General features: G+C 40.8%; 1 protein-coding gene across 8 annotated transcripts in view; it reads right to left on the bottom strand.

Annotated features, from left to right (window-relative positions):
• Positions 1 to 4,380: 4,380 nt before the first annotated feature.
• Positions 4,381 to 17,942, bottom strand: part of TSNARE1 (t-SNARE domain containing 1) — a 530,096-nt gene continuing 516,534 nt past the window's right edge. For all 8 annotated transcript variants that reach the window (XM_076329011.1, XM_076329018.1, XM_076329017.1 and 5 more), the window contains one exon: positions 4,381 to 5,486. Coding sequence is in view for 1 of the 8 variants with exons in the window: in XM_076329018.1 (XP_076185133.1) it covers positions 5,478 to 5,486 (9 nt within the window). In the remaining 7 variants the exon portion in view is untranslated. The remainder of the gene's footprint in view (positions 5,487 to 17,942) is intronic.

Below are 17,942 nucleotides of genomic sequence, written 5' to 3'. Positions count from 1 at the left end.
ATTTTCCTACAGATTTTCCTAAAAACTCACCACAGGGACTTCCTTGGACTGTTCATATCAGCCAAAAAGCCTAATGTTCACCTTGGTGATAGTTTTTTATTTAATTTATACATGTGACTATAGTTGCTAGCTATGATAGTTAGGGATTTTGGCATTGGTCATAACTCTGTTTCACTGGAACAAAGGTTACAAAGCAGCAATGACCTATCTTCTTTCCTAAATGGCATCTGATACTGTTAAAACAGACATTCAAGTTACTGACAGCATCCAAGGATCAGGAATCCCTGACTTTCATTAGGAAACTCATCAATTTCTGCCATTGCTGTGTATAATCATCAACAAAATTACCACTCATCATCATATGATTTATTCATCTGCTTCCCATGGCAAGGTAAGGTGGAGCTGGTCCACTGTCCAAAGCAAACAATAAATTCTACAATCAGTAATGCAAAGAAGCAGCCAATTAAACTACCCTATTACATTTTACTAAGCTGCTCCAGACCAATTATAAACATATTTCTTTGTGGTCTAATTAGGTTCAACTCAGTTCCACAGTGTGGAAGACTATAATGAGTGAACACATGAGAAACACGGTTCAGACTCCATGTGAGGGATCATTAATATGCTCTGGGCTGCTGCTTTGGAAGAGGCTGCACCTAATTATGTGGGTTAATGCACTTAAACTAAATGGATGAATTGCAGACATTCTCAGTGTTTCAAGGCCCCTTAGACTGACAGAACTATAGATTAATAAGTTGTTAGAGAGTTATCTGTTAACCTGCCCCTTCGTTCTTCATTTTCACTCCATATGCTTTTAGAGGCATGAAATGCTGAAGTGGAGAAATATGCCAGTCACTGCCATTTCAATCCTCTCTCTGGCACTTGCCTAAGGAATGATCAGAATTGGGGGAACAGCAAAATACAATGCCTGATATGTCCAATAACTTCAGTTGATTTTGGATCAAAATGCACCCTGCACAGGGGATAACAGATGCCTTGCTATCACAAATACCTTAGATAACAGACCGAACTCCTTTCAGCTAGCAGTGGCTGTCTATAAGTCAGACAAATAGTCTAAAGCTAGTGTTTAGGATATCCCTTTAGCTGACTGAAAGTGTAAGTCATGCAGACTAGGCAAGTTATCCAAGTATAAAATAAAAGGCCATGTCAGCTGGGACTATTCACAGCGGCAAAGAGACAACTTCGGGGGTGTATAACAGAGGTTGCAAAATCATGGTGGGATGGAAAGGGTGTGTTGAGACAGATTGTTAACCACCTTTTTTGATGGAAGGAAAAAAGGGATATTGAATTACAGCAGTAAGAGCCAAGTTCAACCCCTCCCACAAGGAAACGGGCTTTTATAGTTTGATTTTTTTTTTTCTTAGTTGGTAGTAGACCCTTGAAACTCCTTTACAAGCCACACCATCCCCTAAGAATTTCCATAAGGAAATCCCCTTAATGGAAAAATTAAGAATGGAGACTGAGAGAATATTAGGGAGGAAGGATCATGGGTACTTTTTCTGTCCCCCAGGTGCTTGTTTATGGACAGTGTTGGAGACAGAATATCAGGTGATATGGACTGTTGAGATGAGTCAGTAGAACTGTTATGTCCTACCTTGTGGGGATTAAGACACAGAATGCTCTTCAGGACTTCCTCCTGGTTAGCTCAAGCAGCCATCTTCCCAGCACAGTAGATTTATATATCCCATAAAATTTTTCACACGTATTGTAAAAGGAGCCAAAAGGTCAAAAAGATGGTTGAACAGTAGATGGTATCTACAACACTATCAGTTTTGACATCTGTATCCTTTTGCAGACCTAGCTTTGGGGAACAGTCCCCATTTGCAAAGACCTCAGATCTGAGAAGTTTCACAGGCTTCTGAATGGCTTGTCCAAGTGACAGCAAGAGACATGTCAAATAGGTTTGTTTTCCCATGTTCACACTTGTCCTTAAGGCACTAGGGACAAAAACTGATTCCTATTCCACTCCTGAGTGAGAGGACCTGACAATAATTGGATTAGATACTTAGCTCACTATGTTTCTGATGTGTCTCTTTTTAATTTATTTTGTCAGGATTTTTTTAACTTGTCTTCCTCTGTTGCCAGCATGCACTAGCTCCTCATAATGTCCACGAAAAAAGGTTTTATTAGAACTTCCCCCTCTTACATCCCTTCTGATATTCCCCCCCCCCCCCAAGGGTGGCTTGCAGGATCTGCCCAAATTGAACTGCCTGCTGTTGGAAAGCTTTGAGCTCCATGTCTCTGTCTGTGATATTGTAAAGAAGAAAAAACTATGCCAGGTGTGCACACTCGGTATTTTCATGCAAAGCATCAGGAGCGTAAACAGCTGTTTAATGGCATTGTTAGATATACTTGTCATGAGGAAGGAAGAAGGCAAATGTGTCCATGAAGTGAGTGAAGCATTGGAAAACGTATCTTCAGTTGCAGTTGCAGTTCCAGTTGCAACTGTAGTCAACATTGCAGTCAACAGCTCAATGTCTAAATGGAGATCAGTAACAAGTGGTGTCCCTCAGGGGTCCGTACTGGGACTGGTACTGCTCAATATCTTTATTAATGACATAGACATAGTGGGATTGAGTATACTCTTCAGCAAGTTTGTGGATGACACAAAGCTGAGTGGTGCAGCTGATACGCTAGAGGGAAGGGATGCCACCCAGAGGGACCTTGACAGGCTTGAGGAGTGCACCAATGTGAACCTCATGAAGTTCAACAAGGCCAAGGGCGAGGCCCTGCACCTGGGTTGGGGCAATCACCAGTATCAGTACAGGCTGGGTGATGAATGGATTGAGAGCAGCCCTGCCGAGAAGGACTTGGGGGTACTGGTGGATGAAAAATTGGACATGAGCCAGCAATGTGCACTTGCAGCCCAGAAGGCCAATCATAACTCAGGCTGCATAAAAAGAAGTGTGGCCAGCAGGTCAAGGGAGGTGATTCTCCCCCTCTGCTCTCATGAGACTCCACCTGGAGTACTGCATCCAGCTCTGGGGTCCCCAGCACAAGAAGGACATGGACCTGTTAGAGCGGGTCCAGAGAAGGGCATGAAAATGGTCAGAGGGCTGGAACACCTCACTTATGAAGAAAGGCTGAGAGTTGGGGTTGTTCAGCCTGGAGAAGAGAAGGCTCCAGGGAGACCTTATTGTGGCCTTTCAATGTATAAATGGAGCTTATAAGAAAGATGGAGAGAGCTATTTACCAGAGCCTGTAGTGACAAGACAAGGGGTAACAGTTTTCAAGTGAAAGAGGGTAGATTTAGATTAGAAATAAGGAAGAAATTTATTATGATGAGGGTGGTGAGACACTGGAACAGGTTGTCCAGAGAAGTTGTAGATGCCCCATCATTGGAAGTGTTCAAGGTCAGGTCGGATGGGGCTTTGGCCAACCTGATCTAGTGAAAGATGTCCCTGCCCATGGCAGGGGGGTTGGACTAGATGATCTTTAAAGGTCACTTCCAACCCAAACCATTCTATGATTAAGCATGAATGTACTGTTTTATAGCAACCTCGTGGAATGGTGTTTTTTTGAAATAGCATTTGCCATTATAACCAAGTCTATACTGCACAACAGGGGGGAGTATGTCTATGTTGCCACCTGGAGATTTCATGCTTGCTCTAAGCCAGGCAGCCTCTATAGTTTCAGCAGAGAAATACTTCACCTGGGTCATCGGTGCCAAATCCATCTGCTGTGTAAGCTGGCTCATTGAAAGCTCCATCAGTCTGTCTCTGCACTACATCATACTAATGAGATAATCACTGAGCTTCTAATGAATGGGATTAGCGAATGGGCAAGGATTGTTTGTTCTGGATCCCTTGTTCAAATGCAACTCAAGGCTCTCAAAATATTTGCTTGCAATCAGCTATAAGCTGGGTTCATTTCAGCTCTTACTAACTATATGAAAATCATTTTCATCACTATAGGATTTGCCAAATTTGCTGATAGAGGCAGCCTGCAGTTTGTAGTGGATATAAGCAGGGAGCTCTATTTCAGAAGTAAACTCTCTGTAGTAAAGTAAAGCAGTAGGTATCATAATTTGTAATTTCATGCCAGTACTACGCTTGGTTGGAAAAAAGAGTATCGTTCCATTAATTAGCTTTTCTTAATAGCAACTAATGAATATTTAATATTACATGTAATGATCCAGTTATGTAGATTTTGTAGGCTAGATCTAGAGAAAAAACCACCAGAAACTCTGACTTTTGTTTCTTCACCAAACCTAACTGCATTGATTTAAGAAGTTTTACAGTTTTGACCCTGAATGAGCTTAAACACCTGAAAGATTTCTCTGAGCATTTTCTGTGCTCAACCTTTACTGACGAAAGACTGTGTCAGCTTTTTGGAAAGGAAGCATGTAATTGAAATCAGTGCAGGTGAGAATCTAGTTTAATGTTTGTTATTCTTTTCTAAACCTTCACAGTAACCAAAAATGCATAACATATAGAGGTAGCTGTGGGGTTTTTTTCTGGTGAGAAACATTGTTGTCAAAAGATGTAACTTTTCATGAAGAATAAAAAACAAATAATTTTGTGAAATTCTCTTCAATACTTCCTATGACATTTTAATTGAAACCATTTTTTAAATGCTTTATTTACTGGAGGAAAACTGCATTTATAGTACACGACACATTTAAAGAAGAATTTAAATGGCATTTTCAATCATATTTTCAGCAGAAAATATTGTGGGTGAAAATGGAACAGAATCCCAAATGCTGGTTGCATTGAAACCTATGAAATGAAATCTAATGCAAAATGTGACATTTTTGATGACATGCCTTGCTTGATCTTTTTAACAGATTAAAGATCTTTTCTTTTTAAAAAAATGGTAACAATATGTCTTGATGTTTATTTGTCCTGCTCTTTCACTAGTGTTTTTCATAAATAAATGTGGTCTTCTATGCATACAATGGGATCAAATAAGCATCTAATTGATGTGTTTGTAAATGGCACATATAATTGTGAAATTGCTTAGCTCAGATCTGGCAGAGCAAATTCTAAAGCAGCAGTGCACAGTATGAGAATCTGAGCTAGATTATTTTTAAAATGTACAAAACCAACAACAAATAAGAATCAAACAAAACGTTGAATTTCATGGTTTTCAATGAGTAGAACTGGAGATCAAGAGCATGTTAAAACCACAAAAAATAAAGATGAATTAACAGCTACGTATCTTACAACACACTGTATACCAAATCTGGAGGCAAAGAAATAGCATTCCCCAGATACACAGGGGGCATAATTAAAATCTGTAACATAAGGTAAAACATGTCTGCAATGAAGGGGGAAAAAAAAAAGGAAAAATTATTCACAATTATACTAACACACAGTATAAAACTTAGCTTTTCTTTCATACAATTAGTGTTTGTTGGCTATAGCGGTTTTAATACGACGTGATCAGTAAAGCAGACATTGACGTAGGGCCTGAATGTGAAATGCCTTGAGAATCCATTCCACTTCACAGGGTGATCACGGGCTCTGCAAAAGCAAGAATAACTGATAAGTATTCACAGGATTTCCAGAGATCTGCTGATGTAAAGTCGTTACTGATGGAAGGGTTGCTACTTAAGATGGTCCCAAAACGCATAGTCAGCAATGAAGTAGACATGATTGTAGAAAAGCATATTTTCACTGATTCCAGTCTAAGGTACCTGTGGAAGTGGAAGGGGTTAGGGAGGCTGACAGTATAGGCAAAACAAATTTATAAAGAAAGTATGGCATATAGCCTGCTGTAGCAAGGAAAAGAGTAGATTTTGTGTTCTCTTCAATGCCAGCAGTTCCCATACCTGGAAGATGGTGCATTTAGTTTTAAAAATACATTTTCCTGCAAAGTGGACTACGTGTAGAAGCCGGAGTGTGACACTGATGCACTTTGTGGGAGAGAATATATCTAAGAAATATTGGTCTGTTTTCCATTTTTCCATACAATGAAGCCAGTAGACATTTTCTCTTGATAGGAAGGACTCACCATACCATGTGTAGATCTCTACAACATAAAACGTTTACACTATTTAATGTAGATAGTCAATGGAAATAAAGAGACAATTTTTGATGACAGCGCATGTTTCTCTCCAATTACTACAAGAGAAGCCTCTTAGGACATACACCAGCACCAAGATAGCACCTCCAAGATAGACATCAGCACTATAGACTTCTGAGGTTAGACAAATTGTATTCTTGCACTCACCACCCCATGAAACAGGTTTGTGTGTTTGTAGTAAACATCACTATGAAAAATACAGGCAGGCTTTAGAAGTGTTTGTGTTTATTCCATCTCTACTTTCTTGGTCAATATTGTTTGTATATATGCTATGTAAGAAAATCTGGTTAAACTTGGTATCAAGGGAAAGGAAAGGGATGAAAAAAAAAAATCTGTTATTATTGAACCCATAACTGAGAAAAACTTTTTTCTTTTTTTTTTTTTTTTTTTTACTACAGGTGAAAGTCTTAGAAACACTCTTTGTTTTAATTATGCTTTACTGTAAACCAACAAGATGTCAAAATAGACTAGAGATCAGACACCCCCTTCTCCCAAAGCAATAAAATACAAAACCACACACATATTATTTATGCCAATTATTAAAATTGTTCATAATAAGATGTTATTTAGATATTCTTTTGAAATCAGATGTCCATTGCGTGCTGTGCTGCATATACAAAGCATAGAAGGCAGTTCCTACCTTGCATTCACATAAACACCACAAAGAGCTACCAGAAACACTCTTCTTTAATGAGAAAGGGTATCCTTCTGAAGATGATGTTCATCTCAGCTAATTTAAGGTGTAAGTATCTCCATCTGAGTATAATGGCTCCCAGGCTCCAGGCTCCTATTACAGTAATTACAGATCTAATCAATACAGCCAATGGATTTTTAGGGTGGGGGTCATTTGAATAAAGACATCAATTTCAGAATGACCTAAATTTCACTGGCTGTCACTGACTAGCATTAGCTACAACTGGATCTTCAGGATGACTTTCACAGATACAGAAACGTACACTGTGGACACCTAAATTTAGCTGCACAAATTCAGTAGCAGAAGTCCTTCTAATATCACAAAAGGATTTGCTAGAGTTACTCAGACAAGTGGAAAGGCTCTGGAAAAGGGATAGACACCACTAATCATATAACCTTTCCATCCACTTGGGAACCATTCTCACTTTCCTGTTCACGTAATATTGCACAATCTTTTTTCAGAGAAGAAAGGCTGTAAGTGGAGTGAAAAGAAAACTACCTGAAAAGGAAGGAACATTTCTACAGGTGCCAATCAACAATAAGTTCACTGCCTGTGCAAGTCACAGAATCACAGAATGGATGAGGTGGGAAGAGACCTCTGGAGGTCATCTAGTCCAACCACTAGCTCAGAGCAGGGTCAGCTGAAGGAGGGTGATCAGGGCTGTGTCCAGTTAGATTTTGAGTGGCTCCAAGGCTGGAGACTCCACAACTTCTCTGTGCAACCTGTTTCCCTGTTTGACTGCTCTTACAGTAAAAAAAAGTGTTTTCTTATGTTTAAACAAATTTTCATATATTTCAGGTTGTACAAATTGCCTTTTTTCCTGTCAGTGGAAACCACTGAGAAGAGCCTGGTTCCATCTTCTTTATACCGCATATCAGGTATTTATACAGATGGGTAAGATCCTCCTGAGCCTTCCCTTCCCCAGGCTGCAGTCCCAGCTCTCTCAGCCTCTCCTCATATGTCAGGTGCTCCCATCCATTAATCATCTTCATGGCCCTTTGCTGGACTCACTCCAGTAGGTGCATGTCTCTCTTGTCCTGGGGAGCCCAGCACTGGACACAGCACTCCAGATGTTTCTCACCAGTGCTGAGCAGAGGGGAAGGATCACCTCCCTCGACCTGCTTGCAACGCTTTGCCTAAGCCACGTGTGTTAGCATCACAGAACTGCCAACGGGTTGTCCGGATTTCTTAGCACTGTCCTCAGTGCAGCCTCATTCATGCCAAGCAATCAATGGTGGTGTGACGCAAATGCAATCAATCACTAAATGACAAATTCAAGTCAATCACTATCAGATGCCTGCCTTAAATAAGCTGGCCATGCTCCTTTATGATTAGTGTGTGGATGTGTGTATGTATGCATGTGTATGCACATATATACGTGTGAGTGTGTGCGAGTGAGTGAGAGCGCTTATGTGTGAGCACACACATGCCTGTGTACCGGAGAGAAAGAACACAGTCTAATCAGACTCTGTGGACCTTGGACAGGCTTTTTCTCTGAGGACTAGGAGAAAAAGGGCACCATATGTTTGACATGAAAGCAAACCTTACTACCAGCACAAGCCATTAATCTTGGCAGGCTCTGCAGCTACTGGGGATTATGAATCTTGATTTGCAGGCAGGGAAAATATTCAACATTGCAAAAGCCATTTAAATTAGAAACAGATAATCTACAGACTTGGCTCTTGAGTGTAACAAGAGAGATTCTCCAGACACAATCTAAATACAAGTTATATTGGGCCAACAAACCAACAGACTTAATATATGTTTCTGGTTTAGTTGAGGATAAAAATGAGTTATTTTTAGTTTCTGAAAAAGAGTTTGAGTTCTGTCATACTTTTAGGTTTTGATTAAAGAGGGGGTTTACTATTTGCTGTAGTAATAGTTATATTGAGTTTAGCAGTTCTAGTCATGGACTATACAGTCGTGTTAGCTACTATACAAATAGAGAACCAAATTACAATCCCTAGAAAAAAGAATTTAAAAATTATGTTGGGGCAGATCTTCGTTCTTTTTATATCTGGGGAATTTTACCAGTAGAAACCTGAGTAACTTGAGGCTTTGCCCATTCAGATTTCAGTGAGTCATTTCTATTACCTTCATAGTCAATGAAGGGAAGCAGGCATATTTATCTTGATTTTTTTTCATGCATAAAGAGAGAGGGCAAGAAAGGAAGGGGCAAATGGAAAAAGACCCTGCTTCTACCAGGCTGCTAAGATTACTCTGCTGTGCAGGCTAACAGACCTCTTTACTGTGAACTGCAAAAACAGACTGTAAAGAGCTGCTCCAGTTTTGTGGTAGCTCTAGGTTGCAATAGGAACCTGAGCTACGGATCCATCCTACAGCCCTCCTTGGCTTCAGAGAAGCATCTTTCACCCCTTTGGGGTTTACAGTAGACTCTGCTCATTTATTTAGTCTAGCCTGTTCTGCCTGTGAATTAAAGAGCTAGTCTCATGGGAAGATAAATTCTCCAGAATAATAAACCAATTTGATCCTACCTGCTGTTGTTCCGAATCAAGTGAGATCTCTGCCTTTCCTCTAAGTAAATATGATGACACACATCACACTGTGTAAGTAAGTTCTGATGATACAACTTTTGACTCTTGCAAATTTATACAGATTTAAGGCTTTTTCAAAGACATTAACTTCAATGAACCTCTCTGTTAGAGATGGCTCATCCACATAAATTGTAGTCCATTATTAATAGTAGTTGACCATTATATATGCAGAGATTTTTGGCCAGTTGAATGATTCCTTGAAAGTGTGAAACAACAGTGTCCATTACAAGCTGACTGAGATGACTAAAGGAGGCCTATGAAATTATCAAGTGGAAGTCTGCATCACTGAAAGAGGAGAGCTGATCCAAAGCTCACTAAAGTCAGTGCAAACACTCTCACTGACTTCATCTAGCTTTGCATCAGACCCATATGAAAGTTCTTACAGTTGCTCTGCAAAGTCATAGTCTGTAACCCACGCTGTTGAAGTAAGTCTGATGGATTGTCCAAAGGATGGAGAATATAGGACAGAATGAACAGATGGATTTTGGTACTGAGTGCTGAAAACACGGCCACGGAAACAGCTCTTTAGAACTATTCATAGCCACCTTCTCAACGTGTCAAACACGCAGGGAGTGAGCATGTGCCAGAGCTGGACCCTCAGCACAGGTATCCTGAGCTGCAGCCCACAGAAAGGAAATGTTAGGGCCTCATCTCAATTTTGCCATTTTTGTTTAATTCAGGTTTTTTTGGTTTGGGGTTGTTTGGGTTTTTTTTAAATCATTGTTCCAGGTCATGTTTTAATGAACCTTTTTTCAAAGCACAAATGTCTTTTGATGTTTTCAGACTGAACACTTCACATATGCAAATCTACACTGATTAAGCCCATGTCCTGTCACAATATATTGTATTTATCTGTTTTCCCCTGAAACTGTTGTATACGCTATACCAGTTTCAGATGTAAATTGGAAAGTAGCTTCCAAATATGACAGAGCTGAAATCCTGCTATATCATCTCATTCACAAAAGAGAACCTAAACTCATCCGCAAGGCTGATAGTGCAAATAGCATCTTGTAACATGAGGATTTAAGTTTTCTGTTTCTGAAAACCCTCAAGAGAATGTTGAAGGGAAAGTAGGAAACCTCTGGTTGTTTAAATTTTTCTGCCTCTAGTCACTTGTAGCTGCTAATATTCTTTTTTTCCTGACGTACCAGAAAACTGAGACGAGTTTGCAGAGCATGGTAGATGACAGGTGCCCACCGAGCCGTTCTATCATTCCCCCTACTCAACTGGATAGGGGAAAGAAAATATAACAAAAGGCTCGTGGGTCAAGATAAGGACAGGGAGAGATCACTCACCAATTACTGTTATAGGCAAAACAGACTCGACTTGAGGAAATTAATTTAATTTATTGCCAATCAAATCAGAATAGGATAATGAGAAATAAAACCAAATCTTAAAACACGTCCCCCCACCCCTCTGTTCTTCCCAGGCTCAACTTCACTTCTGATTTCTCTAACTCCTCCCCACCAAGCAGCGCAGGGGGACAGGGAATGGGGGTTGCAGTCAGTTCATCACATGTTGTTTCTGCTGCTCCTTCCTCCTCACACTCTTCCCCTGCTCCAGCGTGGGGTCCCACCCACGGAAGACAGTCCTCCATGAACTTCTTCAATGTGAGTCCTTCCCACAGGCTGCAGTTCTTCATGAACTGCTCCAGCATGAGTCCCTTCCACATGTCCTTTCCACGGGGTGCAGTCCTTCAGGGACAGACTACTCCAGTGTGGGTCCCCCACGGGGTCACAAGTCCTGCCAGAAAACCTGCTCCAGCGTGGGCTCCTCTCTCCATGGGGTCACGGGTCCTGCCAGGAGCCTGCTCCAGTGTGGGCTCTCCATAGGGTTACAGCCTCCTTGAGGCACATGCACCTGCTCCGGCGTGAGGTCCTCCATGGGCTGCAGGTGGATATCTGCTCCACTGTTAACCTCCATGGGCTGCAGGGGGACAGCCTGCCTCACTGTGGACTTCACCACGGGTTGCAGGGGAATCTCTGCTCCGGCGCCTGGAGCACCTCCTCCCCCTCCTTCTTCACTGACCTTAGTGTCTGCAGAGTTGTTTCTCTCACATATTCTCACTCCTCTCTCCGGCTGCAGTTATGCAGGTTTTTTTCCCCTTCTTAAGTATGTTATCCCAGAGGCGCTACCACCATCGCTGACTGGCTCGGCCTTGGCCAGCGGTGAGCCTGTCCTGGAGCTGGCTGGCATTGGCTCTATCGGACATAGGGGAAGCTTCTAGCAGCTTCTCATAGAAGCCACCCCTGTAGCCACCCCACTACCAAAACCTTGCCATGTAAATCCAATACAACATGGTAGATACACTTTGCTTATGTGTTCAAGATTCAACAGATCACCAGCTTTGAGCATCAACATCAAATTTACCCCTATGTCAGATAACCTTCCCCTGCAGTTAGAGTGCAATTCATGATTTAACTCATTTGAATTGAATCTCTTCCACCTGTGATGGTGGGGAATGGTCTCTGAGGACCCTTATCTTCCCTTTCTGATCACCTTGATGATGGTTTCAACCTGGGCCTGACATAATTACTTTATTATATACATAAATTCTTAATGATGCATTTTTAGGATAGGAAAAAAAAAAGACAAGGAAAAGAAGACAAAAGTCACAATACTAAGAAAATCTGTGGTGTTTCCTGCCTTTTTGAAGCTGAAGCTAATCAGATGCCACATTAGTGTGAGAACTGCATTACTGACATTGTGAACCTTCCAGACCTAAGTCTTTATCTGGGCCTTTGTTCAAAGGTACTATATAATGATGAGATTTTGCCTTCAGTAAAGCCTGGTTTTTCAACAAAGTTATTCCTTTTTAAATAGTCCTTCCCACTAATTTTCTAGGGAAGTAAATGATACCCACTTTTCATTATAGAAATGTTAGACATTTCTCTAGCGCACAACTGCCCAAAGCAGAAAAGCTGCTGTTCTTACTCAGTCACACTGGCCATTTCTGCTTATACTGGAATTTTAACAACAGCTTCTTAAAATAGGACAGACCTAATAACCCAAGAGTATTCTGTCAGAAAAAATGAGATAGCAGGGTGATGATATATTGCTTCATGATGATGCAATATTGCTTCATATTCACTTAGTCATTTATTTCTCCTGTGCATTCTCTTAACTGCATCAACGGGGCCCAGCAACCACCTTTGATTCAACTTCACTCAAATAATCTCTTTTTCAGTTTAGAAATATGCCCCAGTAGAAATCCTGATTGTTTGGAAGTTTAGAAGACTTCTGGCCCTGACATCAATGGCTTCTAATTTGGCAGCTGCAAATCATTGGTAATATAGGAGTTTCAGAGGCAAATGCTAACACAAGTACATGGGCATCTTTCAGGGACCACCACAAGTTTAAGACATAGGTGTTTCTTATGGACAGTATGTGTTGATCCTAAAGCAAAACTAAATCAAGGAATGTGATGATACTGGGAACACAAAACCAAAACCAACCCCCCCCCCAAAAACCCAACAACAACAACAACAAATCCCAAGCCTATACTACAGACAGTTTGATGGTCCGAGAAAGATGTTGTCTCTGTAAGCCAGCTCCTTGGGATTCACTACACTAAAAGACATTCCAACCATTTTCCATCTTCGTGCTAGAAGATTGGCACGTGACTAGTAGTAATTTAACCCCATGCATTTCTATGTCTGAACTGTAAAGATTTGTCTTAGCAACACATCCCCTATCAGTGTCGCAGGACATGGCAAAGTTTTTAAGAAACATGCAACTGATAAGGTCATGTAGACCTAGCAAAAAAGGTCTGTAGCAGTGTCAGAATCTGCACCTAGGAGCCAAAACTGCAGAGTATGACATAATTATGGCAAGAAATAGAATAGGTGATATCACATTTCAGAACTGAATATAGCTAACTGAACTGTCCAGGGCCTGGGAGGTGACGCATAATGAATGAGATGGGAAGAGGGGAAGGGGAAGCAGTAATTTTGCCCAACAACTTGAAAATAAATGCTGCTATAGAAGTAGCGAGACTATGTGTATAAGGATTTTTAAATTATCTGATGTTGAATATGTGTAACATCAGATAATGACATCACAAGCTCAACTGATTAAATGGCAAGTGAATAGCAAATCTCAGCAGCATTGTCTTATCATTAAAACAAGGGGAAAATCTCCTATTTATGAATGAACTGACCTTATTTTTTCCCTCATTGCTCACTGTGCATGGCAGAGTTGTGTATGACTGAAAAGTCATTACATAGTTCTTTAACATGACAATGTTTAATCTAAGACACATTTCCTTTTCAAACTCCAGTAACTTCTTATTATTTGAGTCATACAGTTGACATAAGCCCTGAATGCGTTTTTTGAGGTTGTGTGAGCTGTAAAACTATGGTTCTGAGAAGTTCTTCCAGTAAGTTCTGTCAGGAGTCCCCAGGACCTCCCTGAAGCACAAACTTACAAGCTAATGTAATTCATCAAAGACTCAATGACATTTTGCTAGCTTTCTCTCTGGCCAGTTGTTTTGGTCCATAGAGCTTCAACGCCTCCAACCGTTTTTCTGTACCTCCCGCTTTTGACCATTAATGCTGACCTCACTGCAGATGTTTCACCACCTTATATATGGGTTATCCCCATGTGTGTTGCTCCAGCCCAGGGTCCACCAAGACACCCACACAGAGCTATGGCAATGCACTGGTGAAAAGGCAAAAATGATGAAAAGGTAGGAAAAATAAAGATGTGTCCAAAACCGACATATGGAAATAAGTAAACAACAATTCCATTCTCTGAACAAGGTGAGCTTAAACGAAGAACTCCTTCATACCTATACTAAAGCAAGTCAGGAGAGAGAAGGAATCAAAACCACTTAAAAATAAGGCCTTGCTTCTTCTCAAGGTCACAACTCACAGAAGCTGCTTCCTCCAAAAACTGCGTACTCATTTTCTCTTCATATTATCTTTCTTGTAGAAGCATTGCCATCCTACTTCTCAAAAAAACATCCCTGTTGTTTGGGATTTCCTTCATAACATTCCAATAACAAACTAAAGAAACTTATCTGGTACCATCTTCTTCAGAAGAATGAAATGCGGAAGAGTAAGGCTCAAGGTGCAAAAGAGTTATGACTCCATTTTGTTGCCTTGAAAAAAAGGTTAAAATTGCCAGCAATGCGTGATCTAAATCTAAGTGACATTAAACAGATGGCACTGAATGACCAAGAAAATAGCATTGGTCTTTCTCCATCCATGAGTTTACTTTGCACTTTAAGCTGCATTAACTTTGCTCAGCTACAAGGTGCAGTCTTTTTTCTCGCATTTATCTCTTTATTTTTAAAAAGCAATTTGGAGAGCTTTGGGAGTGGAGACGTTGTTAGGTTAATAGTGAGAAATTCTGTTTCTTATGAGGAGGATGAAAAGAACATAGCACAGAGATGCTAGATTTGCTGGCATTTCAGGACAGGATGTTTCTTCCTGTTGCCACTTGGAACAAAAATGCGAATGATTTTGTTCACCTTTTTGCAAGTGGTATGGTTGTCAGGCAAAAGCTGCTAGCAGAGAACAGCAGGGACAGTGCTCCCACTGCACCGCTTTAATCAGACTTCTACAGTAATGGAGGCAATTTGAAGATGTTATCTTAAAAGATAGAGGCACCACCAATTACATGGCCTATCTTCCTCCCTCTTACCTCACCTTCAGAGTGCTCCAAGGCAATCTGAACACTCATCTTTTTTTTTTTTTAAATATGCTTTAACCTCTGTGTCCTCAGGTGCAAGTTAACATTTGAGCCAGACAGTACACACCTCCATTCCCAAAACTTCATGGACAAGTGACTAGAGTCTCACTTGCCTTGAAACAGGCCACATCTCTTTTGGTCTGTGCAGTGACTGCCTATCTTTCCCTAGAAAGAAAGGGCTCCTTGACTCACATTTGGCAACTCCTGTTGTGTGGAGGGAGGAAGGAGAGAGAAAATCAACTTTATGAATATGCTGAATTATTCTGGGAAGCACTCAGGACGACACCAAAATGAGAGTCAGAAACCACTGGCCAGATAAGACATCATATGCTGGAGACTAATAGAGGTTAGATAGCAGACCTCACAAATCATCAGTTTGCACCAATGTGGCAAATCTTATGTTCCTTTGGGAACATGCAGAATTACTGGCATTTGACTTTCAGCTTGGATTAACTATCAGGAAGAAAATGCTGTCTCAGCTTAAAATATGTCTGGTTGCAAATATATTTCTGGTTGCAAAGACAATTTCAAGGAGATGGATGCTTAAACTCTACAGTAGGTAGATAAGGCTGCCTAGCGTGCAAATCACTCAGTACCCATTCAGCGTATCATTACTATTTCACCAGCCCCGAGAATCTGCCAAGAGCCGTGGGGAAATACCAGACTTTCACTTTGCAGCAGCATTTAACTACAGAGCAAGCAAATCAGAGCTGTAAAAGGTGACAGAAATGCTTAAATTCTCATTCACATGTTAGTGGAAATAGAGCTGATAAACCCTAAAAAAGCCCACAGAAGACACACAACATGGTTAGCGTTAAACTCCAGCTATTTCGGCTAAGGGAGCAGGAACTGTATGCTCCGCGTTTTGCTCAAAGGGAACCGGTGGAAGTATAACATGGTTTGTGCACAACTAGAGAAAATGAGAGTTGAAAAGCTCACCTGTCAGGAGAGAAAAACACAGGGAGACTACGTACATTGCATTGCAGTGTTGCTGTCTTACACACTAATGGACTTTTCAGTGCAGCAGCCCTGTATATTTAAATGCAATAAATTGCATTTAATCTACCTCAGATTTTTTTTTAAAGACTGTTTAACTATGAAGGGAACAGAAATTATTTTCATCAATGAAGACAGAGATGTAATGGATAAAACTCCTAGTACTAGAATTAAAATTGCAACTTGCAATGTTTTCATTAAGAACAGTACTGGAAATAAATTTCTGCAGAGAGAACCAATTAAAAACAGAACTAATAAATTCTATAGATGTAAATTCATTGCATTTTTTGCATCCATCTGAACACTAGCTGTTATTAACTCTGGCTGATGCTGTTTTTACATACATATGTTGATGTTATTCATACAGATGGTGCCAGGGCTGAAGCACTGAATGGAAGTACGCTTCACATGGTTGCTTCACTTACTTACACACTAGCAATAAGTACTAGATTAATGCAAAACCTAATCCCATCAGAAAGGAGATATTTTAGTAGACACCAGAGAGACTAAAGCAGTTAGTCCCTGCTTCAGAGCAAAGGCTTGTGGCAGGAAAACGCAGACATGTCAGGGAATTCACTCTGATATTTGTAGATAACCTTGATATGTCTTTTGGACACCTCCTCATTTGGTCCTTAGTTGGTTGTTTGTAAAAAAGGGTAAGAATAAATGAGCTGACTTTCCCTTTGATCTCTCCCACCATCCTTCAGGGAAGTGATCGTGCCCCTGTACTCGGCCCTGGTGAGGCCGCACAGGCTCGAATACTGTGTTCAGTTTTGGGCCCGTCACTACAAGAAGGACGTTGAGGTGCTGGAGCGTGTCCAGAGAAGGGCAACGAGGCTGGTGAGGGGTCTGGAGAACAAGTCTTATGAGGAGCGGCTGAGGGAACTGGGGTTGTTTAGCCTGGAGAAAAGGAGGCTGAGGGGAGACCTCATCGCTCTCTACAACTCCCTGAAAGGAGGTTGTAGCGAGGTGGGTGTTGGTCTCTTCTCCCAAGTAACTAGCGATAGGACGAGAGGAAATGGCCTCAAGTTGCGCCAGGGGAGGTTTAGATTGGATGTAAGGAAAAATTTCTTTACTGAAAGAGTGTTTAAACATTGGTCCAGGCTGCCCAGGGAAGTGGTTGAGTCCCCATCCCTGGAGGTATTTAAAAGATGAGTAGATGAGGCACTTAGGGACATGGTTTAGTGGGCATGGTGGTGTTGGGTCGACGGTTGGATTTGATGATCTTAGAGGTCTTTTCCAACCTTAATGATTCTATGATTCTATGATTCTATGATTCTAGTCTAGGTGGGTGAAATATTCTGCCTATTGCACGTTTGTCCCTTTTTCTACTGCCCCGGACAAGTAAATATGGAGCACTATAGATGCAATTCTTTTCATCTGAATATAAATGCTCCAGGTCAACACAAGTCACCATGATTTCCCATTAGAGAGTGGAGAGATACAAGCACTTCTGGAGGACAGTCCAGCTCGCCTTTAATTAATCTATCCAACAGCTCAGAAAAATCGCCATTTAACATGTCTGTAGCTATACATTAGCCTGAAAGGGAGCATCGGGTGACTAGTTCAGGTTTAGTTGTCTAAACTTCAGTGAAATTAATCCCACCCTGTTTATTTTATATTTTACTTCTGAAATAAATATTTTAGTATAATCTTATTCTGTTCACAAGTTTTAATGATTATTAAATGTGCCCTGGAAGTGATAACGTCAGCTTTTTTTTTTTTTCTTTCTTTTTTTTTTTTAATGTACACACAAAGTGTTCCCACTTTCATATGGAGACCAGATTATCCTAATTTCCTTGGGCAGTATTACTGGAAATATGTATAAGTATTAGCTCTCATGCTAGATCCTACTGACTGCCATCCAACAAAAACCTCATAAATTCTTTAGTTACTACTTATTCATGGTTACTACTACTATGGCTTCCATCTTGTTTTCCCCATGATGTTTTTCA

Source organism: Aptenodytes patagonicus, chromosome 2 (assembly GCF_965638725.1).
Source record: "Aptenodytes patagonicus chromosome 2, bAptPat1.pri.cur, whole genome shotgun sequence".
Taxonomy (NCBI): Eukaryota; Metazoa; Chordata; class Aves; order Sphenisciformes; family Spheniscidae; genus Aptenodytes; species Aptenodytes patagonicus.
The sequence above is the reverse complement of the archived record's forward strand: the minus strand, read 5'-3'. Positions and strand labels throughout refer to the sequence as shown.